Below are 23,565 nucleotides of genomic sequence, written 5' to 3'. Positions count from 1 at the left end.
TTGGACCCCTCTAATAAATAGGCCCCAAGGAGGTCAGACAACCACCTGCTGAGACATGGGTTTTCCATACTTGTTTGGAGATTAATAATTATGGCATAATCCTAGAAGAGTAGGAGAGATATTAGTGAAAGGAGGTCCAGAGTCTCCAACCAAGCAGAGCTGTGGGATGGCAGATGGAGCAGGTGGTGACAATATAGGTGACTCTCCCTTCCCCTATGGTCCCCACATTTCAAGATGGCAGCCAGCAGAGAGGCAGTGGGCAGTGGCAGACTCTATGAAGGATGAAGGAATGAGACCAAGGGTGGCTGCTGACAGGGGCTGAGACAGACACCCCACAAGGCAATGCTTATGTCCCAAGCTGGCTCAGCAGAGGCCCTGTGTGGGCAGCCCCACCATGGCTTTGGTGGAGACAGCGGCAGTGGGTTAGGAGGTTGAGGCACACAGACCAGCAAGTGGTGGGTCTGGGGATCTCTGAGGAACAACTGGGTGTTAGAGCAGAACTGGAGCACAATGGTTTCAGGTTTGATCCAAACTGATGACTCTGAAGCTCTGAAGACAATTGTGGGCTACCTTGAGCCACTGCTGCCCCCAAACTGGGCTTAAAATGGCAGCCTGCAGAGTTTCATGGAAACAGGCAAAGTGGTGTACACTTTATTACTGCTTCTAGAGGGAGGTAGAGTTTTCAGGGGAGCATGTAGATCCATTGGCAGGAAAGTCCCCACAGAACTATGCATGCTACGTGTGGCCCCTGGAGAGCGCCCCCCTCAAGGTGAGGTGCTGGCACCCCATTACCAGCCACTCTGCATGGCCCCAGGCATTCAGCATCATCAAGGGCTGGTTGCCTGGAGGGAGACAGGTGGCGGGTTACTGTAGTTGTGTGAGAGGAGATGAGAATGTCGACTTGACTTACACTTCACCGAACGGCCCCTTACTCTGGCCCTGCTCCCTGTCTAGAGAACCAGCTGCTGAAAATCCAAGGAGCATGAGGCAATGAGGAATGCAAGGAGGGAGGTTGCCGGGAGGTCACTGGGAAGGAAAGTAAAGAGGATGCCTACAGCGAGGATTGAAGATGCAAGGGCTAAAAATCAATTTCCCCAAGTAGGCTAATAAACCATGGAAAAGAAAAGATGTTAGCAGAGTCTAGACAGTTCTTTCAGGGTGCTCATGGCCAAGGACCAAAGAAGGTCCCAACCCCATAGAACTGGACCTTTTTGCACTGAGGGAAACAGTGCAAAAGAGGGAAACTGTCCCATGAAACCAGCTTCTTTTAAAACATTTATTTAGAAAAATAACCCTTCCCGGCCCTCCTCCCTCCATACCATGGGACTTGGGTGTCATGCTAACTCCTCCTCTGGGGTGGACTCCCAGCCACGTGGGTGTCCGGCACCCCTGGCCGGGCTGCCACATGCTGGGAAGGCCTCACACTTCCAGCCACAATAGTCCTTGTGTTCAATCCTTGTCCAGCCTCCGCCTCTGGGTCTCCAGGTGGAGAGAGAGCTCTGGGGGACGAGGGCCTCCTGGCCACAGTCTGTGTGCCCCTTCTGAGGTCCCTCCTGAGGCCAGCTGGGGTTGGGGGACTCCACTTGGCTCAGAGGCTCAGGGTTGGAAGCGTGGGGAGCTGACGTGAGGCTGGTGGAAGGCGTGGGCGCTGTACACCACCTCGGGGGGCGAGGGCGTGCTGGCGGCCAGGACGGAGCACAGGGGCTCGTGGCTGCTCAGCACCGACGTGAAGTACTTCATCTCCTCTGTGAGCTGCTTGATTTCCTTGCGCAGAACTGCGTTCTGTTTCTCCAGGTCTTCGCTCTCCTGTGAGGGGGAGGGGGAGGTATTGGAGATTAACGTCAGGGCAGGAAGCAAGGGGAGGGGGCAGGAGGATTAGCACAGCCATGGAGAAGGGCATCGGGAGATTTTTCTGCCTCTGTGAACATGTGTACACGTGCATATATATTTGTGTACGTGCAAGGGTGCATTTATGTATGCACACGTGCATGTGCATATGCAATCATAGATATCAGGTTGGACCGTACAAAATCGCTCTTTGTGCTGACTTGTAAAATGGCAATTTCATAAGGTTCGACCTAATGGATGTGTGAATGCATCTGTCAGTTTGTATGTGAGTGTGCTCCTGGGTCTCTGTGAATGTGTACGTGGTTTGGGAGTGGCACGAGTATGTCAAGGGAAACTGGTTGGCAGGTCAGAACCAGAAAAAAATGGACAGCAGTTGGTTAGAACATCTTATGCTAATTTCACTCTACGTTATATGGTGTGTTCTCCATATGTGCCCAGTATTTTCATTTAGTTTTGCAAATGGAGCCCATGGTTATCTGTTTTATCTTCACCCAGATTCTAAAACACTTAGAGCCTTTATAAATATTAAAAGGTCCGCCACAGTTTTGACTTACACATGAATATCCTTGTTCTTAAAAAAATGCACACGGAAGATTTAAGTGGTTCGAAGTGCATCATGTATACAATCTATTCTCACATGTGTAGAAAATAAATAGATAGACGGACAGACAAATAGATAGAATGATACAGCAAATGTGGCAAAATGTTGAAAGTTGGTGGATCTGGGTATCTGGGTTGGGGGTAGATTGGGGTTCTCTCTATGGATTTTGTATTATTTTTGCAACTGTTCGGTAAGTTTGAGACTACTTCAAACGTAAAAGTAAAAGTAAAAAAAAAAATTCCACGCAGCGTTCCAACTTTCTCCATTCTGCTTACCCAAGGGCCTATTTACCGCCTGCTGGGCGTTACCCAACGTATGCTTTCCTTTTTCAGAAACACCTTTCTCCTGCTGCTTTGGGGAACCATGAGATACACACTAATTGGAAAAACTCCGAGTATGGAGCACAGATTACTGATCACATCATTAATTCATCAACAATGGTAATTAGCATATACTGTAAAACAATTCCACCTTCAGAATGCCCAGGAGAAGCATTTCCAATGTGATTGTTTTTTTCCACATGGGCAGGCACCAGGAATCGAATCCAGTGTGATTTTAAAGTTCGTATTCCTCGATTCAATCAAACAGACCTTTGCTAGTCATTGGTGCCCACAGAGGAAGGACAAATGACACCTAAATTGCAAATAAATTCCATTTCAGTTCTTAATCTTTGTTCTTAATATCCAAACACAACTTAATATTTGGAGTCTAGGCCTTATTTTTCTAATGTTTTGTTTAGATCAGATTTCCCAAACTTGACGTATCATTAGAATTAATCTGGGGGCTTGTTACAAATATAGTTTCAGGCCCTTTTCCTAGAGATTTGAATTCAACAGATTTGGAATTGGTAGTGAAGTCTAAACATTAGGTCTAAGACCATAAAAGAGTTAGAGGAAAATGTAGGGAGATGTCTGATGAATCTTACAATTGGAGGTGGTAATCTGAATTTTTAACAAGTACTGCAGGTCATCCTAATAATCACACAAGTTTGAAAACATTATATGAAAATGATGTTAAACTTGCTTTCATTTTTCGAGCACTCGCTTGCTTAAATGCCTCATTGGTTAAGTGCTCAGTGCCTGGCACAGACTGTGAACTCAAATGTTTGTGGAGTGACTGAGTGATGATGTCAACTGTTGGCACTAGAAGTTGACTCAGAAAGATGGTGGGCAGTGAGAGGACGTAAAATAACTCAACATTTACAATTTGCCATCAATATTTACAATATTATTTACAATAATCCATCAGGAACATGAGCAGCAGGTTAATGGGATTTGTCAGGTACCCAAACCCATGCACCCCAGAGGAGTTACTATTTTTCAAGGGGTAGAATGTATAGGGCTGTGGCCTGACCCATTCAGCCAGCTTCCATCTGTTTGTAAAGGACAGATAAAAGCCCCTCAGCCGGGCTTTTGCTGAATGTGGCTCTGAGCTAGAAAATGTGCCTGCATCAAGCACAAATGAAACCCCCATCTCTCAAATGGGGGGATCCCAAGAGCTACGGCCGTGACGATGGCGGCAGAGGTCCTGGCTTCTTCTGCATGTGGCCGGCTCATTCATTTGCCATCTGGCTGTTTCCTGGCACATCCCTGAGAGAGGGCATCCCCTCTTTACCGAAAAGTGAGATAAAGCAACAGGATGAAACTGGGGGCTGTTGGTAAGACGGGAACTGGAGGCCGGGAGTCCTCTCCCCTTCCCCTAGCCTTTTCCTCACCCCTTCTGAGAGTTTCCACCCGTGGCGACATTTACTGTAAACTCTGTACTCCGAACAGCCTGGGCAAACCCCGAGGCTGGAGGGAGGGGCCGGGGTAGGCGGGCCGCAAGGACCGCTCTGACCTTCTCCCCGCCTAGGGGCAGGCCCAGCTTTCGGGAAGTGACAGTAGATCCTTCCTCCCGGGGCTCGAAGCAGGCTGCTGCTTTCTCTAGCTTTCTCACCTCCCCCTCCCCTGTCCGGCTTACAGATCCCAGAGCTCTAGGAGGCGGGCTGTAACCGCTGCCGCCTTTAACCAGAAAACCACCTGTGACAGGAAACTTGTCTTTACCTTGGGAAGCAAGACTGCTGGGGGGGGGGGGGGGCGGGGGGGGGGCCAGAGAACCCAGCCCTGCCAGCCCGGGAGGCCACGCAGCTAGCCAGACACTTACAAGAGAAAGGGTTTGACTTCCCTTGTGGGAGGAAGTGGCTGATCTGGGGCCCTCGTCCCTCTCCCACCGCCCCCGGCCCCCCTCCACGCCTGCCATTGCTCAGTCTACTCAGTGCTGCTTCCAAGGCAGCCAGGCCCCCGGAAATGGCTCACACAGCTGGAGGGACAACTGGCCTAGCAGCCATGGGAGCAGCTGTTTATCCGGAGGTACAAGGGTCACATCCCTAACTGCCCGGGGGGGGGGGGGGGCTGGACACCCTACAGCCCAAGGAGGGGGAAGAGGAAAGGAAGGTTTGGGAAGTCAATTGCAGCTTCCACCACCCATGTCTTCTGCTGTTGCGGAGGGGAGGCGGTGGAGCCTGTCTTCGCGCGTCTGTGCAGCCCGCTTTCTACTGTTCACGTCTTGCCAGGATCATCATAATAACACTCCGAAGTGGACACAGAAGGCCAGGTGTTACCATCATCCCCATTCAACAGATGGGGCCAACTGACACCGTGGGAGAAACCTAGCCCACATCTCCCCCCACGTGAACACAGGCTGGTGGCAGTAGCTGCTGGGAGAAAGGGATACAAGATTCCACTCAAGAGACTTGTTTTATCAGAGGTCCTGCTTCAGGTCCTGGCTGGGTGACCCTTGCTGAGTTACTCTCCCTCTCTGAGCCCCAGTCATCTCACTTTAAAACAGGAAGACTGGACCAAAGCAATGTTTCTCCAATGGACAGGGGCTGGGTCTCACCTCACCGATTCTGACAAAATTAGCCTGGAGTGTGGCCTGGGCATTGGGGTGTTAAAGAATCCCCAGGGAATTCTGCTTGCAGCTAATGTTAAAAACCGCAGGATTAAAAGATCCTCAAGCCTCCTCCAACTCTCAAATAATTCAGTTTTCAACTTGACTACCAGAGTGTGTTAGTTAACTAGGGTCTCTAACTCCCACCTGTTGTGAATGTATGTGTAGACTCAATTTATGTGAGGAAGATTAGTAGAAACCGCATTTTAAAGATAAAAGCCTAGCTTAATTTAATAACAGCCAACATTGAGTGCTTACTGTGTGCCAATCACTTTAAATTACTCTATGAATATCATTTTATTTTATCTTCACAACAATCCCATGTGATAGCTAATTTTATCCACCCCGTTTTACAGAAGAGGAAACTGAGGCACAGAGAAGTCAAATAACTTGCTCAAGATCACAAAGCATCAGTACTTGAAGCAAGGCAGGCTAGCTTCAGGATCTGTGCCCCCCATTCCCTTGCCTTTGAAGTCTGTTTGACCTCATATCGGTAATTAGCTCTTTGTGAGGCCTCACAGCCCTGTTGGCTTTCCAATTTCATCTTCCCTCTTTTTCCACCTCATGCAAATTTAGATACCGTTTTTCACAATTCACTCTCACCTGTGGGGTCACCTGATGTCACCCCTATAATGAACCACAAGTAGCTTGGGGGTGGCTAAGGAGGAGGCTTCACGGGGGTGTGGGAACATTCTGGGAAATCCCCTACTGGAGGGGCCAACGAGGGGGTCACTCAAAGAGCTCTTGAATGATGGGGAATCCCCAGGAAGTTCCCTTACCCCTTGAGACCCGTTGGGACGAAGGCCTGGGAAGGGGTGGCATTTCCAAGCTGGGCTCTGGCCGGAGGCTCTGGCAGGGATTCTCCAGTCATTCTGAACAGGGTTTGGTTTTCTCTGCCAACTCTGCTCTGGGGCCTTGACCTTCTCCTTGAATTTTCTAATCGCAGTTTCCAGAAGGGTGAAAATAGTCCCTGTGTGTTTCCTCCCCAACAGAATGTGAAGTCATTTATTTGTGACCTTTTAGCTTCTGCCCACACTTCAGAGAGTGGTGCGCAAAACTTATCCCTTATACCCAGATTTAGATCCACTCTCCAGCAGTTATTAACCCTGTCCTCCAAACACAGTCCTAGCGTGGAGCCTGCAATCTGAAAAGTCTGCACTCTGAAAGGTATCTCTTCCACAATTTCCACAACAATCAGCCCCATCTCACCCAACAAGGAGAGAAAAGAAATCACCAAACCACAAGTATTTGCACTGAATAAATGTGCCCTTCTGATTCTGAAGAAATCTTTACTTTCAGGCCTTGAAACTGAAGCTCTGGGACCATAAGTGTGTTCATCATCAACACATCTTCAGCCTCATCAGCCACGCCTTTGGGGCCCTATCTGGAGTTAAAGGTCAGAAGATTGTCACCTCTTCCTTGGTTTTCAGGAAAAATTTCAGATTAATTTTATTGAACTCAAATGTGAGAGACAGTATAGGTTGGCTCACTTGGCATCCACTCCATACTCCTTCTTTGCCTTCCTCTAGACAGACTGGGGAAAGACCCATTCAAACACCTAGCTTCCCTTGCAGCTAGGTGAGGCCATGTGACAGAAGGTCAGATTGGTCACGTGACAGACCAGTGAGCTGTAAGCCGTATGTGGGGTGGGGCTTCCCATTCCCAGCTGAAATTACAAAGCCTCTCAAAGACAAAGGCCATCCTCCTTCAGCACAAACTGATGCCTGGAGTTTCAGCAATCACTTGCAGCCTTGATGGCCGCACAGCAAGAGAGAAGGAGACTGGTTCTTTGATGTCATCTTTGTACCGGTCTTGATTCTATCCACTGAGGAACTTCTTGTTACGTGAAAAATAGAAACCACTATTTGTTGAAGCCTCCTGTGGATGGTTTTTCTGTTACATATAGCTGAATGCAATCCTGACAGATACCTCAAGTTAGAAAGGTTACCCCTAGCAAGCCCAATTTTGAAAAACAAACAACAAAACAAGTAATAATCTTAAGTCACTGGGCCTTGGGACGTTGTCTGAGTAGGTCCCACGTAAGTGCCCCAAATTCACTCCAAATACGTTACTACATGCATATGTCAGGTTTCAAGTTCCAGGGCTCACTGGTACTCAACACTGCCTGCACATTGAAATCACCTGAGCAGCTTTAAAATGCCTTGATGCTGGGACTTAACCTCCCAAATTCCATATTTAACTGTTTTGGGGTGGGACTCAGGCATCAAGATTTTTTTTTTTCTAAGAGTGTCCTGCTCATTTATTATTTTGCAGCAGAACGCCCAACATAAAACATAATTACAAACATCCAGCTGTGCAAAAGGAGATAGTGCTTAAGTACAAATAGGAGACATGATTTCTTTTTAAATAAATACTTAAACACAACGGAAGGTACTACAAGCGTTTGGACTCGAGGGTTTCTAGGTCTGTGTGGCTGAGCTGCCTTACCCAGGGACCCACAAGGATGGTCAGTATTCCCTACCCACCCCCAGTAATCAAAACATGGAATCAGCAGAGTCAATTGTCCAATGTAATCACAATGATCCCCTTTTCTAGAGCTTTCCCTAGCCCTCTACAGATTTGATCTGCTTGGGTAAAAACAATTTCTCGAAGGTCAATGGTCCATAATGGTTAAGTAAGGATTCTACATGATTCTTTGTTCCCATTTCTAGTTAAGACAGACACACTTAGATGACTTTCTTCAGTTCGTTATACAGGACCAGCACAATGGCTCCACCCATACCTCTGAGAACATTCAACCAAGCACCCTTGAAGAAGGTTTTGCCACCGTCATCCTTGAAAACATTCCCCCAGCAATCGACAGTGCCACTACACATGATGTCAGCTCCTTTGTGTCCAGACTGCATCATCATCCGTCGCCTCACTGTGTCGAAGGGGTAGGAGACCACACCAGCGGCAGCTGTCACTGTCTGGGCAATCATCCAGCTCATCCCAATGTGTGTATTCTTGGGGTCAGGGAGCATGCCTTTGGCTGTATCATACACGCCAAAATAGGCTGCCCTGTAGAAGGCATCAACATTTTAAAAATACTTTCCAGGTGAGCATAATGTGCAGCCACGTTGAGAATCCCATTCAAAGCTCATTCCTCTGTTATTAATATAGGGGAGGAACCTTTTTTTAAAAAAGATGGGAGCACATTTATAAGTTTAAAAAAAGTTCTGAAATCAAATGCTTTCGTTCATATTATATTTGGTGAAAGCAATTTCAAACAGCCCAGCACAGTTCATTCTTATGATGGAAAAGCGAGAGATAGGAGATCTACTCGAATCTCATCATAACTATCAAATTAGTTACCCTTCATTTTTGTTGAGCTCTATAAGGGCACACTGTGTCCTCAGTGCCCAGGACAGTGACTGGCAGGGATTTTATTATTCAATAAAATCAGGTCGCTTGATTGTCAACTTGGAATATGTAATAATTTACCGAAATCTGAGACCCATGTATGAAGAAAGAGCCCACTAAGTAAATTTGTGATGTTTATGAGACTTCTAAGGGAGCAATTAACCAACCACTTTAATACTCATAGTTCTACTTCTGTGTAACTTCAGACAGTTATAAATGAGTCTAAGGGATTTATGTATTTATTCTTAATTTTTTTAAATAGTTGTAGGTTTACAGAAAAGTGAGGCAGAAACAGAGAGTTCCCATACACCTCTCCACAAGGGATTTATTTTTTTAAAGGCCCAGGTTTGTTCTCAAAACTGAAGCTATCAGACAGAAGTGTTAGAATTCCATGGTTTCAACAAGCATGTAATTTCACCAGCTTGAACTTGACCTTTCCTGTCCATACCAAATGAAGGAGACCTGATCAGCTTTGATAAAAGGTCAAGCCAGGGAAAGTCTCTATTCTTAAAGTTTTGTAAAAATAACTGGAAAGATGGGCATATGTTGAAAATACATGATAATAAATCTGATACCCTCCTCTGATTGATTTATAGGAAAGTTCCAGGCTCTGTGCATTAAACCAATGAATATATCTAACTCTCTCCCCAGTGCAATATCGCTTTGTTCTTAAGTTTGCGCTTTCATTTAAACTGTCAAACAACCCAGTGAGGTGCTATTATTTCCCACTTGATAGGTCAGAACATTTAGGTTCAGATAAACCACCCAGCCAGCATTTGAATTAATTTTTTTTTTTTTGCCCCCAATCCATATCCTGCTCCCTGCAGCATAGCTGCCTTCCTCAGTAAGCGCTCCTCACTCCTTCATGGTCTCCAGCCCCAGCTGGTGCCTTTCTAACCTGGCTAGCAAACTCAGTCCAGCCTCAAGGCCCTGCTGTGAATACTCTTCCTCAGTCTCCTCCTCTTTGATTCATGTTTGGGTTCAGTGTCTGGGCTTTGGAAAGGCCTTCCCCGATCACTGTCCTCACCCTTAGCCTCTGTCTCTTAAACACCTTCCACCATTCGATTTTCTTTGCAGCACTCTTAACTCTCTGAAATTAGTGTTCATTTATTTGTCTTATTTTCCAATCTGACTCTTAATTGAATATAAAATCCATGAAATCAGGGACTCAGTCTGTCTTGTTCAGTGCTTAGAACAAACTATACCTGGCATATAGGAGGCTGAATTAATCATCATTTCTGCGACATTAGCTCAAATACTAGGGGTATGACCATTTCCTTTGATAATTTCTATGTTCCCTCTACCCTAGCAATAAGGCATACTCTTGAACGAGCTGAGAATCCAGAAAATATTTTAGTTGCAGGGTCCTTGGCTGCAGGAAATTTATTTTTGGTCCTCTTTGCCTAGGTCTGAACTTTGTCACTACTGTTGAATTTTCATGAGAGCTTCAGGTCACCCTATTTGGGTCCCCGACATCTAGGATGACCAGAAGTCCCAGTTTACTGGAACTGTCCCTGGTCACGACTGTCGTTCTACTATAATTTTTAATGTTGCTCCTTTCGCTCTCAAACGTCTTCCCATTTGCAGGATAAATTACAAGACCACCCTACCCAAAACTTACCCCTGATTCTAGCTGAATGATATGTTTTCTGTCTTTGCCCTTGATTTCCTTCAGAGTTCACTGAACTCTTTGTTTGATTATTTTCATGTTTTTTCAAATAAAAAATATACAATCTAACTGCATTAAAGATATATATATGTATACATATATTTTTGCATGGGCAGGCACCAGAACATTAAAGATATTTTTGAAAATTAAAAACGCCCATGATCCTAGTCCCCCAACACAAGTGTTTTCTTTTATACACGATTCCATGTTGTTCTCGTTAACAAACACACGTGCTTATTTTTACAAGATCTGAATCACAATGCCTATACAATTTGCATTTTGCTTTCTTTCATAACTTTGTTACATCTACATGGTCACCATAATTATTATTTTTAATGGCTATGTTATCAAATTGTTGATCTATGACTGACTTAAAATATTGGACATTTAATATTGGACATTTTGGTTGTTAACAAGACAGTTGCTGTTGAGAATAATGCTGCAATGAACATCTTGATCTATGTTGTTGTTTGGTTTCGTTCAATTATTTCCTAGAAGAAATTCCCAGGAATGAGATTACTAGGGCAAAGAGTACAACTAGACTTCCAGTCCTTGCTATGTATTGCTGTAAAAGTGTTGTGCAGACTTACAATGTCACCAAGCTGTGAATGCATATATTAATTTTACTAAAACCTCATTGGCACATAGGTGTTACAATTTTAAATAATTGATTTTTGCCAGGTAGCTTTATGAAAGTTTGCTAAGTTAATATTAATGTTACCAGTTATCATTTACCAAGGAGAAAGAACAACGTTCTATGTATCTGTTACCTGAGTGCTCTGTTTCTTCAGCTGCAGAGTGATTTGTCCCTCCTTCCCCTGCCCCGGGGACACTCGGCAAGGTCTGGGAGGTGGGATGGGAAATGGGTGGTACTACTGGCATCTACTAGGTAGAGGCCAGGGATGTGTTAAATATTTTACAATGCACAGGACAGACTCCACAACAAAAAATTAATTGGCCCCAAATAGCGACAGTGCCGAGATCCAGAAACCCTTCTTTAGTGTGTATCATTTTTACAATCAGAATAGAAAATTAGGTTATTTTTCATTTGGGTGAGAAAAATGTTATGCATGCTTTCTGTTCATAACTTCTGCCCACTTATCTACTGGAGTCTTGATGTTTTTCTCCAAAAGATGATTTTTCTATAGCATAAATATTAAATCTGCATGTATTTAATTTGATGCAATTAGTTTCTCTAATCTGTCACTGTCCTTTTAATTTTTAGATTATAACTTTTTTTTTTAGATTATAATTTTTTAAACCTTTTTTTTATAAAGCAACATTTAAACTTGGGGCCCTCTCGACCTTGGACTCTTTCTTTTTGGTCTCTTGCTGCGTGCTCAGGTTGCTGGAAATGAAGAGTGTCCAGCTTGATCAGATATCCCGGTTAGGGGCCCACTTCTGGATTTACTCTTTATGAAAGGACACGTGTGAGCAAGACCACCTGCGTGGCAAGGCTCTGTTCCGCAAAGTGGCACAGAATGAAAGCCGACCAGTGGGAAGGCAAAAGGCTCATGCTCTCTGATGGCCTCGAGAAAGACATCAGTGTCCTCAGGGGTCAAACGACAGGCCTAGGAGGTCTCTGAGTTCCCTCTTCATTCTGTGATTATATAAACAAGGTAGTGTGACCACTACCCTCTCCATAAGCCACAATGTGCACCCACGACCAGACCCTCTATAGATCTCCCACACTCTCAAGGGAACTCTGTCCTGTGGACCCAACCCCTGCCTACTAGAAAATAAGGGGCCAGACTGAGTGCTACAGAGGAGATGAAGAAATTTCCCAAGCAGCTTGGACAGGAGCTCTTTGACAAGTCTCTCCCATTCTTCTCAAGGGAAAGAAGTCTGGGTGCTGCTGAGGGCGATGTCATGCAGACATTGGTTGAATGGATAACCATCAGCTCCTGACCTGGGATTTGTAGTCCCATTTGGACAGGCATCATTTATAATGTCAAAACCCGCATCTTTCTGACCCATCATCATAGGACAAGCAGTTAGGGGCGGTGAATGACCTTGACATGTTTTTCCTCCCTAAATGAAAATAGGCAAATTTTTTATTCTGATTTTTTAAATGATACACTTTCATCATCATAAAAAAGAAATACGGAAAAGTATATGAAAAAGGTAAATTACCCTAAAACCCAACCACTCAGAAATAAACATTAGCAGTATTTTGGTGACCATACTTCCAGACGTTTCTTTATGCATGTTAAGATGACAAACCCACAAATTTTACATTAACAGTATTATGCAGACTCTCTGTAACTTGATTTTTTCACCCAGGGCTATGTCACTGATGCCTTTGCGTGTTGATTAACACAGATCTAGATTGTTATTTTTATTGCCAGTATAAAATTCTATTGTATGACTGTCATAATATACTTAATTGTTTGTTGCTGGTCACCTGTCCAATTTTATAGCATTGATAGTGTTTGCTGTTTACAAATAATGATACATTAAGTATCCTTGTGGATCCTTTAATCCCTCCAAACACTTGTAAGTGGAATTTCTGGGTTAAAGGGCACCCTCATGGAAAAAATTCATATTTATTGCTATAGAGCCTTCTACAAAATTGATTTCAAATGACACTCTTGATACATTGCGTAGGGACATTTTTACTTTCTTGACCAGGCCTTATAATGGAGGGAAAATGAAGTTTGAAGTATGTTGCTTAGATTGCAGGAGAATAAATTCAGGAAGATACGCAATAAGGATATAGGCTAGGGAAAATGGGTTCATCTTTAGGGGAATTCAAAGGAAGAGGCAGTGAAAGTATAGTAGTTAGAAAAATGAAGTTAGACGCACAGCTTGTAACTTTCACTGTGGACAAGTTACATAACCTAATATGGATTTATAAAAAAGGGTTATTTGTAGCTTGAGATACTGTATGTAGAGTGCTTAATACAAAGCCTAGTATGCTCATTTAATAACCTTTTGAAAAGCAGATCATAGTAATAGGGGTGTAAGAGAAGTGTCTCTTTTCTACTGGTGGTCCATTTATCTTACCCTGAACTTCTTTCAGGTGGAACTGGCCTGAGTATTCCTTTCTTTTTTTGACCTATGATGTCTCCGTGCCAATAAACCTTATGGCATGGATTAATTAGGTCTCCCAGAGAGAGGAAAAGAACTCCAGGAGTGTAAAAGGACCATAAGCAGCCTTCTCTTCCAAGCCTCACCAAAAGCCAAGAGCAACATGCCATTCTAAGGAGGCCCAGGAAACTAGGGTCTTTGCTAAGCTCCTTTTCCTCTATTATGCAATTTTACTCCTATTTTAAATATCTTGTTTTTCATAGCATTTAGCGCAAAGCCTCATTTCATGCATTACTTACACCCATGCCTATCATATATGTTATTAAAAATATACCCTGGATATTAAATATAAACCTCTTTTTAAAAAACTGAAATCCCCAAGCGGACACCCTTCCCACCCCCATCTAAGGGAATACCCAAATTTCCAGTTTCGAATTTGGCCCTGTTACTCTAACTGGCTTCTAGTTCCATCTTTGAGACCAGATATGACTTGTCAAAAGCACAGCTCCTCCAGATCCCCACCCATAACCTCATCTTCTCTACTTTCAGCTTTTCTGTCAATGAAACTTCACAATTGATTTTCATGCTCTTTCCCAAAGGCCCTGACACTGACTCAAGATCTGTCTTGCTGCAAGGTACCAGAGAGCCACTGCAGCCAGCCCAGGGTGGTCGCACAAAAGGAAGCGATTTGCCTTTCCGTATACTGTATTTATCTCATACGGAGGGCCTTAGGGTCACTCAGATTCCGAATGACAATCAGTTCCCCCCAAGAACTGAGATATTTATGTAGGATGCTAAGGGATAAAAGGTCACAAGGGAAGACTGGTCAAGGTTTGGTGTCATAATTAGAAAAGAAATCACCCTAATGCATGTATAACAAAAGATCAATGTTGAGAATTTAAATATCTTTATTATCAGAATAAGAGCACATGACAAAAAAAAATCCAGACTATAGAAAAAAGTAAAAAAAAAAAAAGAAAAGAAAAAATAAACAAAAAGCAAAATATCTCCTTCCTGCTGTAGACCTCCAGCCCTCCTTCCTGTATATAAATGTCATTAACAATTTTTTAGGCAACCAAATTGAAAATTTATGTTTATACATTTATGCACGTACATGTACCTTTTTACTTTTATTAAAAGCAAATGGGAGCAAACTGCTTACCATATTGATTGCCTTTTTTACTTAAGAGTATAGAAACTTGATAATCTTTCCAGATTAGCCCAGTCAGATGTAACTCATTTTTTTAACAGCTCCATAGTATACCACTGAATGAATGAACTATAATTCATTCAGTCAATCCCTAACCGATGGATATTTAGCTTACTTTCACTCTTTACTGTAATAATGTGGCAATGAATATCTTTACGTGTTCATAATTGTATATTCTATGGATATATTTGTGAATAGATTCCTAGAAGCAAAATGGCTGTCACAGGGGATATGCACTTATAACTGGAGTGCACATGGTCAAATTGCCCTCTAAAGGGGTTGTACTGACTTAAACTCCCTTTGGTAGTGCATGATGATGCCTTGGCCACGTTGTGCATTAGCAATATCTTACATCTTTGCTAATCTGGAAACCTCTCACTGTTGCTTTAATGAGCATTTTCCTAAAGGAGGTCTCACATCTTTTCACATATCTATTTGCCATTTATTTTTCTCTTTCTATAAATTGCCTTCTCATCATCATTGCTCTTTTTTTTTATTGGGTTGTTCATTATTTTCTTATTTGTAAGTACTCTCATCCATTAAGTAAACATGCTTTTTTTTGGTCATTGTGTTGCAGATATTTTCCCCAGTTTGTTAATTGCCTTTGATTTTACATATTAGTATTTGGGGGGTATATAGAAAACTTCACTTTTTAAGTAGAAATGTAATGTATATCAACCTATCCCTTTATGGAATCAGAGTTTTATATTTTATTTGAAAGGATTTCTTCATTCTGAGATAAAATTTTTAATCCTTATGTTTTTTTCAAATATCTTTAGGTTTTTTTTTTTACATTTAATCCTTGTATGTATTGTCTAAGAAATAAAGGATTCAGCTCCCCCGTCTCCAAATGTCTAGCAGGCTGTTTATACTCCATATTGACTAATTCAGCTTTTCCTCAATGACTAGAAATGTCATCCTACGCATTTTGCATTTGTGTTTGGGTCCTGATATGTGATTTGGGTCTTAAAATTTGATTTTGTACTTGGATCTATTTCTTTTTCTATTCTGTCCAATGTTCTGTCTTTTCCAAATTGTTTTGCTTTCTATATTTTTAATTCACTTTAATATCTTATTCAGATTCAGCTAATCTTCACATATTAAACTTCTTCTTTAGAATTTTCCTGGTAATTCTCACATTCTTCTTTTTCACTGGGAACCAAGCCAATCTAGTTCTCCCCAACTCCCAGAAAATCCTATTGACTTTCCATTGGAATCACATTCAATTTTTAGATTAATTTAAGGGAAATTGCTATCTTTACATCAGGTATATTTTTCCATTTATTTAAGTCTTTTTTAAAACCACTTAGGATAATTTTAAAGGTTTTTTTTTTTTAATTAGGCCCTTCAAATTTTCTGTTAAATTTATTTCTGGATATCCTTCCTTCCATTTGTTGCTATTCTTGATACTATAAGTAGGATCTTTCCCTCCATTAAATTTTCTAATTGGCATGGTTAGCATATAAGAAGGTTATTATTTTTTGTATTAATTCTGAAAGCTAGCTGGATTCATTTATTATTTTTAGTAGTTTTTCAGCTGGTAATCTTGGATCCACTTATAAGATACTCACATCTTTTGGAAATGAACGGGTCTAGACATGCCTTTCTCCTTCTTAATCCGGGGCTTTACTCTGCTAACAGACCCTACAGTTGTCTGCAGGTAAAAAGGTGTTTGTGAGAAATAGCCAACCAAAGGAGAAGTAAAACAGAATGTGAACTCAGTTTACTGAATTCACAATTATGAAAAGAACCACGTGATCCAGTTTATGTGAGGGTGAGTCAGTACTAGGTATGTTATGACATTGGAATGCCACTGGAACTCAAATGTGAAGAGGTTCCTTCCTTGCTCTGCCATTTTAAAAGCAGTAGATGGAATTTTGGGGTAAGCCATTTATAGGAAAAATGCTCATAATATTAAATAGTAAGCATCCTACACTCCCGCTGGAGAAACAAGATGATTTATTTTTGAGAAAATTGTTTGGGTATTTTATGAGAGAGAATAGTGACAAAACACTACACCAGCATATACGAGGCTAGAACACTACCAAGAAGTATGTTCCTTATTTGATACTGTACTCTCAGTAGCCTCTAACCCCTGAACTTTAAGAACTGGGAGATAAGTCCCTGCACAATGTCCCAGGGCCAGAGAATGGTTCCAGAACCCCAGCATGTGGAACCAAGAATAGAAAAGAGTTAAGGGCAAACCAAGCACTCAACCCTAAGAACTCTGGTGGTAAACCAGAAAATTTTATACCTGAATCACAAACATAATTAAAGGGATAATGGATGGAAAAGATAAGTGATTATCATCTGAGAGGAAATGAACATTTCAGACCACAGCCAAACTCTCTGATATGATGATGGCAGGTTTGCATGTGGCTGCCAAAAGCATCTACCTGAAGCCAAGAGATCCAAGTTGCATTGACCACAATTGCCAGGCTTGATTTGTAAACTCTGATGTGACTCAGTGGGCAAAAAGTGAAGGTCAACACTATGGTACGCAAAAGAAAGTGTGGGGGAGGAGTTTGTATTCGGTGGGGGGAAGATGGGAACAGTTGAGAGACAGAGGCTGGGTGTGGAGGTGTGGATCGCTGAGTACACGACTGGGGCACAGAGACCTCAAGCCCCAGAGATCATTGCCAGAGAGACACAACAAAAGAACAATCAAATGGGCTAAATCTTTGGTTTTGACTCTTCTCTTACAGAAGGAGTTAACTGAGTCAGAGTTGAAAACCTGGCCAGACCAAAGAGACATATATGTCAACCTCATGGCCATGCCTTCAAGGGGTCCATCAAAGACCAGGTACTCAGCTCAAGATAGGGCAGTTTAAAACATTGGGAAGGAGGGAGGTCGTCATCACGGGAAGTGACCAGACAGAAGTTAGGGACTATTTTATGCTGGTGATGTTCTGGAGGAATCGCAAGCATCAAGTGTTTCTGAACTTTCCAGACTTTAAGAATCTTTCAACCCTGATATTCTGTGATTAAGAAAGAAAATAGGTGCACTCTCAGTTGTGATGATTTATCTTGCTTCTTAAATAATAATAACAATTATTATACTTAAAGTTCTCTGAATGTTGGTTATGTACCAAACACTGCATCGAGTTCTTCAGATGCACTATCTCTTTGATGCAGTCACTGTCATTTCCCATTTTATAGATAGAAACTGAGTCTAAGAGAGATCAAGAGCATCTCTGAGGTTGGTCACTGTGCCAGTTAGAATCTGTTGTGGACCCCAGAAAAGCCAAGTACTTTGATCTTTATTCAGTATTGCTGGGTGGGAGCTTTTTGATTGTTTCCATGGAGATGTGACCCACCCAATTGTGGACGGTAACTTTTGATTAGATGGTTCCCATGGAGGTGTGTCTCCACCCATTCAAAGTGGGGTCACTTACTGGAGTCCTTTAAGAGAGAACCATTTGGAAAGAGCCACAAGAGCCGCCAGAACCAACAGAGCCAACAGAACTGAGAGAACCCCAGGGAAGCCATTGAATAGAAAGCTAGCAGATCTCGCCATGTGCCTTTCCAGCTGAGAGAGGAACCCTGAACATCTTCGGCCTTCTTGAACCAAGATATCTTTACCTGGATGCCTTAGATTGGACATTTTCATTAGCTTTGTTTTAATTTGGACATTTTCACAGCTTTAGAACTGTAAACTTGCAACTTAATAAATTCCCCTTTTTAAAAGCTGTTCTGTTTCTGGTATATCTCATTCTGGCTGCTTTCAAGCTAGTCTGCCAGTCTCAAAGCATTCCGTACCTGAAGTAAAAGGAAATATTTTCCTTTAAAATTTTATTTTTTTGTTTGCTCTAAAGAATATTGGATCAGACTCAGAGACAATATTAGTGATCAGAGATTTTCAAACCACAAATTAAAACCAGAGTGTTGTGCGATCCTAAGCCATAACGAAATCACCAAGAATACATAAATAGCAGGGCCACCAAGAACTTAACGTTTAGACTATTGATTGCAAGTTACCAAAGAGAGGTTCAGATTGGTGTTCATTCATTCTTTTTTCAATTCCACAAATATTTATGAACTTAAAACTATGTTAGAGTGCAAGGAAGCATATGCTGAGGACAGTTCAAATAAACACAAACGTCCAGAGATGTCACTGCAATGTGCTCTCTGTTTCCTTCAGAGGAGTTAGAGTCTAGGGCATTCAGAGGATAGCATCTTTTTTTTCTAAAATGTCATTTGTTCCTGATAAGGTTAATATAGCTATTCTAACTGGCTGTTTTTACAGCAGAGTTGCATTTTTACCACTGAGATGAATCTCTAGGACCTAGAGGGAGGGGAATATTTCAAGAGGAAGGACAATGGCATTGCTAGAGGAAAGGATGAGGAGATGGAAGAAGAAGGAACCAGTGGAGTGCGAGTCTGTTGAACAAGAACCATGTTAGGTGGCCGAGTGAAGAGAAGGGTGAGATGGTAGGGAAACTAGGGGGAAGCATTGCTTTATGGAGCCCACAGCTGGGCTCAGATTCATTGACTACGGCCCTGGGCTGCTGGTGGAATGCAGGTCAGGTCCCTGGCCTCCTCAAGCCACAAGTTTGGGTCTTTTCTGGAAAGTTTGGTGGCCATCCTAGATAAGTGGACTTGAAACTGCAACTCTCATAGGCCCCTTGGGATATCATTACAGGTAGAAACTTCAAAATAAAATTCTAATGATGTTCAGAAAAGGAGGAATAATGTGCAGCACACTGTAGACCACCTTGTTCCAAATGCAGAGCCCACGGCGGCTGCCCCACTGCCCCCCAAGGGACAGGATGATGTGTGATCCCAGCAATGCAGGATGACTGGCTCCCCCAGAGCACTTAATGCCTTCTAAACTTCTCCTAAAGACAAGTCTTGTCTTCTGCTTTCTGTGGCTTAAAAGGCCTGGTGCCCTCTCTGGCTGCCCCATCTCCGAGAAGGTCTCTGCTTGTTCCATCTTGCACCCAGCCTGTGGGCTTCCCGTGCTCAACCCATCTAGCCTTTGCGCCTTCCTGAGGGTCAAGCAGAATAGTTCATTCCTCTCCGTTCAGCCACCAAGTCCTCTCCTTGTGGCAAAAACTTCTCAATACACTCATAGGAGAGTCTCCCCTCCCCTTTCCAACTCCACAAACCCTCCTCATCCTCCACAAACCCTCCCCACCTCCACAGCCTCACACAGGCAGAACCAAGACTATGGCCCAAGAGTCAGTGGATGTTGGGGAGCAAAGGCTAAGGCTCAAGAGGATTGAAGAAAAAGTCTGAACACTCACCAAGTGCAGGGTGTCTGCTTTCTGTGTCTGCCTCTGTCGGCTCTTCTGGGCAGCAATGCGATTTTTTTCCCTTCTCTGAACTTTTCTCACATCATCGGAAGGGTCCTGGGAAGCACAGATGACGAGAACTGGATGGGCTCATTCCTCTCTTCTGTGTTAAAGCAGGTTCTCATGGTATTTTATATCTGTCCATCCACCCTTCCATGTCTTCATCTCTCCAACCCATCCATCCACCTCTTTTTACAAAAAAACACATGCACCCAAATGAGAACTCTTCCCCACACCCCATTATGCTCCCTCTGGTCTGTATGAATTATTTTGGCCAAAAGCTACAGGAAGACCACAAGAGACCTTGAAGCTTCAATGGAGCTGCATTTAGGCAAAAACAGTTAAGGTGACAAAATGTGTTTTTATCACCTCCTCCTCTTTGAAACTGCTGTACCCCTACCCTCTCACTTTTTGATGCAGGACCTCCTTGTTGCCTTTTTTTTTTTTTTTTCAAATCTTTTGAGTAGCTACAATGCACCAGCCTCTGTGCAATTGCTTTTTCAGAGGTGTTCAGGTTTAATTCTCCAGTTCTGCAAAGTTGGTATTGTTATTCCCAGTTTATGTGAGGAAACTGAGGCTCAATAAGCTTACCCAAGAGCTCACAGTAATTTGGGAATTACATCTTCTTGTTTTGAGCCTGGCACCATTCCCAGACACACACCCATTCCCCCACCGGCTGCTTCACTGGTTTGTCCCCAATGTGACCTTCTCCTGCATCCCTGGGGTGAGGTCCCCATCCCAGATCTGCCTTCCCTGCGTTATATCCAGGACCTCTACATTCCCCATGACCCTGAGTACAGTGCCAAGAAGGATGAGTTTAACGATGGAGATTTCCTAGCCATGGCAGGTAGCAGATATGCACTTGGGAGGACAAGGGGTCTTTGGGGTGCTCCTCTAATTACGCCCCATAAATGGGCATATCCTCTGTACATGTAGAGAGGTTAGCTCCAGCTTCCCCCCAGATGATGGTGGAGAAGTGTGGAAGTCTGTGTGAAACCCTTCTGCACAGAAACCCTTCCTGTCCCATTCCCTCTCGCATCCTCCCCACAGGCTGGAGGGCATCACTCCTGGGGAAACAGTCCATGCTCACAGAGCATGCATCTGGCTGATTGTCCAATACTTCTAGGCCATTGCATTTGGACAGCATTGGGTTAGATAGGAAGGAAGGGTTCTTCCTTTAAGGGGCCTGGGGAATCAGATTACCATGAAAGCCATGAGTAATTTCCTTCTTAGGAAGAGTTCTGACCACCAGGCAGTCAGAGCCACTTTAATACCATCTGAGTGGAGGGCTGGACTGTCTGCCCTCTACTGGTCTCCACTAGGATTTCTTTCAACCTGCTACTCTATCATTAGATAGATGCTGTATCAGATGTTTATATTCTTTTATTTTAGCTGCAGCATTTTGAAAGCCCTCTTAGATATCTATGCTAAGGAATGAATAGTCTTTAAACTGCAAAGGTGAAGAAGAAGATTTTAAGCCACTGATGTATTGGATGAGAAAAAGGAGGTCTTCCTATAGAGAAGGACGTCAAGGAGTATGATGAAGAGACAGCCCCAGAAGCTGTGAGGCAAGCTGGTGCCCCATCTGTTGGAAACCCTCTAGCAGAAAACTTTAGACTGATAAGTCACAATCTAGGTTCCATTGTACCTAGAATCCCTACCTCAATCTCTCTGGCTTCCCCATGGCTGAGTTGAGCTGCTAGTGACTGTCTCCAGGGAGTCTCCAGAACCACCTCCTGACTGAGTTCCTTTCTCCTTTCCAGATGCTACTGGGAAAGAGGCATTGACCATGGCTCCAGAATCCTCCACCTTGGCTGTGCTAGCAACAAGACAGTGCCCCAGCAGGTCCTTTGTGCTAGACTAGGATCCTCCTCCTTCTAACTGGCCTTCACCCCCACCCCACCTCTTCTCTCTTCCCCTATGGGCTGTCTCCTGGGAACTCTTCAACTAGGATTTGGGCTGTGCATGCCAGCAGCCCCATTTAAGTCTGCTCCTCTCACTAAGGAATCGATTTTCATTTGGAGAAAGGTAGACTCTTTCATCTGAAAGAACAGGGTTTTTTTGATGCTCATTCTCCTCTTTGCTTCCTAGAAAGCCTCATGGGGTAGGAACCACGGTGAGGAGGAGGTGATGGGCACCATCGGGGAAGGAATAGGTAAGGAGGCTTTGGCACAGTGGACAGCAGGATAAGGCTCTCTGCCAATATGCATGGCTTATTTGCAAACACCCTATCTTAAGTCTAATAGAGTGTTCTGGCAACAAGCCCCCTCCTCGCTCAGGACAAGGGAGACTGCCACTTTCCCTGCCCCTCCCAACCCCAGGAGAAGGCAGGAGAGAGAAAGGAGGACTCTACCTGTTTGCCAGGGGGAGGAGAACGGCTGAAGCTGGAGTCGCTGCTGTCGGAGCTGTGAGGCATGGCTGTAATCTTCTGGCCCTAGCAGCCCCAGACGCTCTCGGTTCTCTTGTCACCACCTGGTCTCCCTTCCTGACTGCTCCCAGGCCACCAACCCACCACCCTCCAAAGGTCCCTCTGCCTGCCCTGTAGCCACCTCCGACCCCTGTGTCCTCTTCACTGGAGGGTGCAGAGGCACTGCTCCCCACAGTGACATGTCGCTTGCTTTGGGGCTCGCTTGCTCTCTCTCTCTTGTGGTTTCTGGTAACTCACGCTGGAAGTCACATGGGCGGAAACTCAAACAAGTTAGAAGTTAATTTGAGAGAAAATACATATCTGGGAAAAGACCTACAGAATTATGTGAAAGAAACACACACACACACACGCACACACAAAACCCCAGATACCTTCCGACAGTTTGAAAGGTAGTGCAGCCCTATTCAATTGATAAAGATAAAAGAGAAAAACAGCCAGGGAGGGAAAAACCCCAGCCAGAATTAGCAAGTCAGACTTTCCTCAACACGGGCAGAAAGGGGAGGACAACAGGGAAAGAGTTTCCATTGTCACACGACTTGATTTTTAAACCAAAATAAAGAAAAATAAAGTGACTAGGATTTCTTTCTGTTTTTCAACTAAAGCATCTGCCTTACCCACTTTCAGTACAGCCTGCCTTTGGGGTGTCTGGGGATAAAGTGGCCCAAGGGCACTGTCCTTTCCTGACTATCAAACAGAAAAGGCCTTTGACAGATCTGAAAACCACAGGGGAGGCTCTAGAATCGATGCTCTGAAAGCCTGTCCGTCACCTGTGCCACCCTTTAGAGGAAAGATGCCTCGTACTTGAGGCTCTTTCAATAGCTCAAGAATGGCTTGAATCTTTATGATACAAGAATGTCACCAGGTGGAGGCCAGATCGATCAAACAATAAAACAATGAATGAAACAAGCACTGTACTTGGAGTCAGACCAACCAGGATTTAAATTCTAGATCTACCACTTAACACTGTCTGTGGTCTTGGCGACTCACTTAAGCTCTCTGACCCTCATGATCTTCATCTGTGAATGGGGATGATAAAGCTGATCTCATCTACCTCTGAGGGATCTTGTAACAACAAAACAAATCGTAACATGGATTAGAATGCCCCAAGCAAACAGCAAAGTATGCATCGAAGAAGACTCTTACTCTCTAGCCTTGTGTTTTAGTTTCTTAGATGCTAAAACAAATACCATACAA

The 23,565-nt window shown here is 43.6% G+C and overlaps 1 protein-coding gene across 2 annotated transcripts; it reads right to left on the bottom strand.

Moving 5' to 3' along the window:
• Positions 1 to 1,262: 1,262 nt before the first annotated feature.
• BATF (basic leucine zipper ATF-like transcription factor) lies at positions 1,263 to 22,582 on the bottom strand. Of its 2 annotated transcripts, XM_077123096.1 has the most exons (4): positions 22,297 to 22,582; positions 21,605 to 21,709; positions 19,896 to 20,000; positions 1,263 to 1,806 (listed from the first exon to the last, which is right to left on the bottom strand). In XM_077123096.1, the coding sequence occupies exons 1-4, from the start codon at positions 22,357 to 22,359 to the stop codon at positions 1,597 to 1,599; spliced, it is 483 nt and encodes a 160-aa protein (XP_076979211.1). In that variant the 5' UTR covers positions 22,360 to 22,582; the 3' UTR covers positions 1,263 to 1,596. The 2 variants fall into 2 exon arrangements, with proteins under 2 accessions (XP_076979211.1, XP_076979212.1); XM_077123097.1 differs by lacking the exon at positions 21,605 to 21,709.
• Between the last annotated feature and the right edge of the window lie 983 nt (positions 22,583 to 23,565).

This window comes from Tamandua tetradactyla, chromosome 12 (assembly GCF_023851605.1).
Source record: "Tamandua tetradactyla isolate mTamTet1 chromosome 12, mTamTet1.pri, whole genome shotgun sequence".
NCBI lineage: Eukaryota > Metazoa > Chordata > Mammalia > Pilosa > Myrmecophagidae > Tamandua > Tamandua tetradactyla.
This window is presented reverse-complemented; position numbering and strand designations above follow the sequence as displayed.

Bases quoted from the DNA above. Each gene is read 5' to 3' on its own strand.
- BATF (XM_077123096.1), bottom strand. From the start codon at position 22,359: ATGCCTCACAGCTCCGACAGCAGCGACTCCAGCTTCAGCCGTTCTCCT. The intron at 21,710-22,296 runs GTAGAGTCCTCC...CTTTCCCAGTAG, and splicing joins CTCCTCCCCCTGGCAAACAG to CATCTGGAAAGGAGAAAGGA. The intron at 20,001-21,604 runs GTAGGGATTCTA...TGTGCTTCCCAG, and splicing joins GGGAAGCCAGAGAGATTGAG to GACCCTTCCGATGATGTGAG.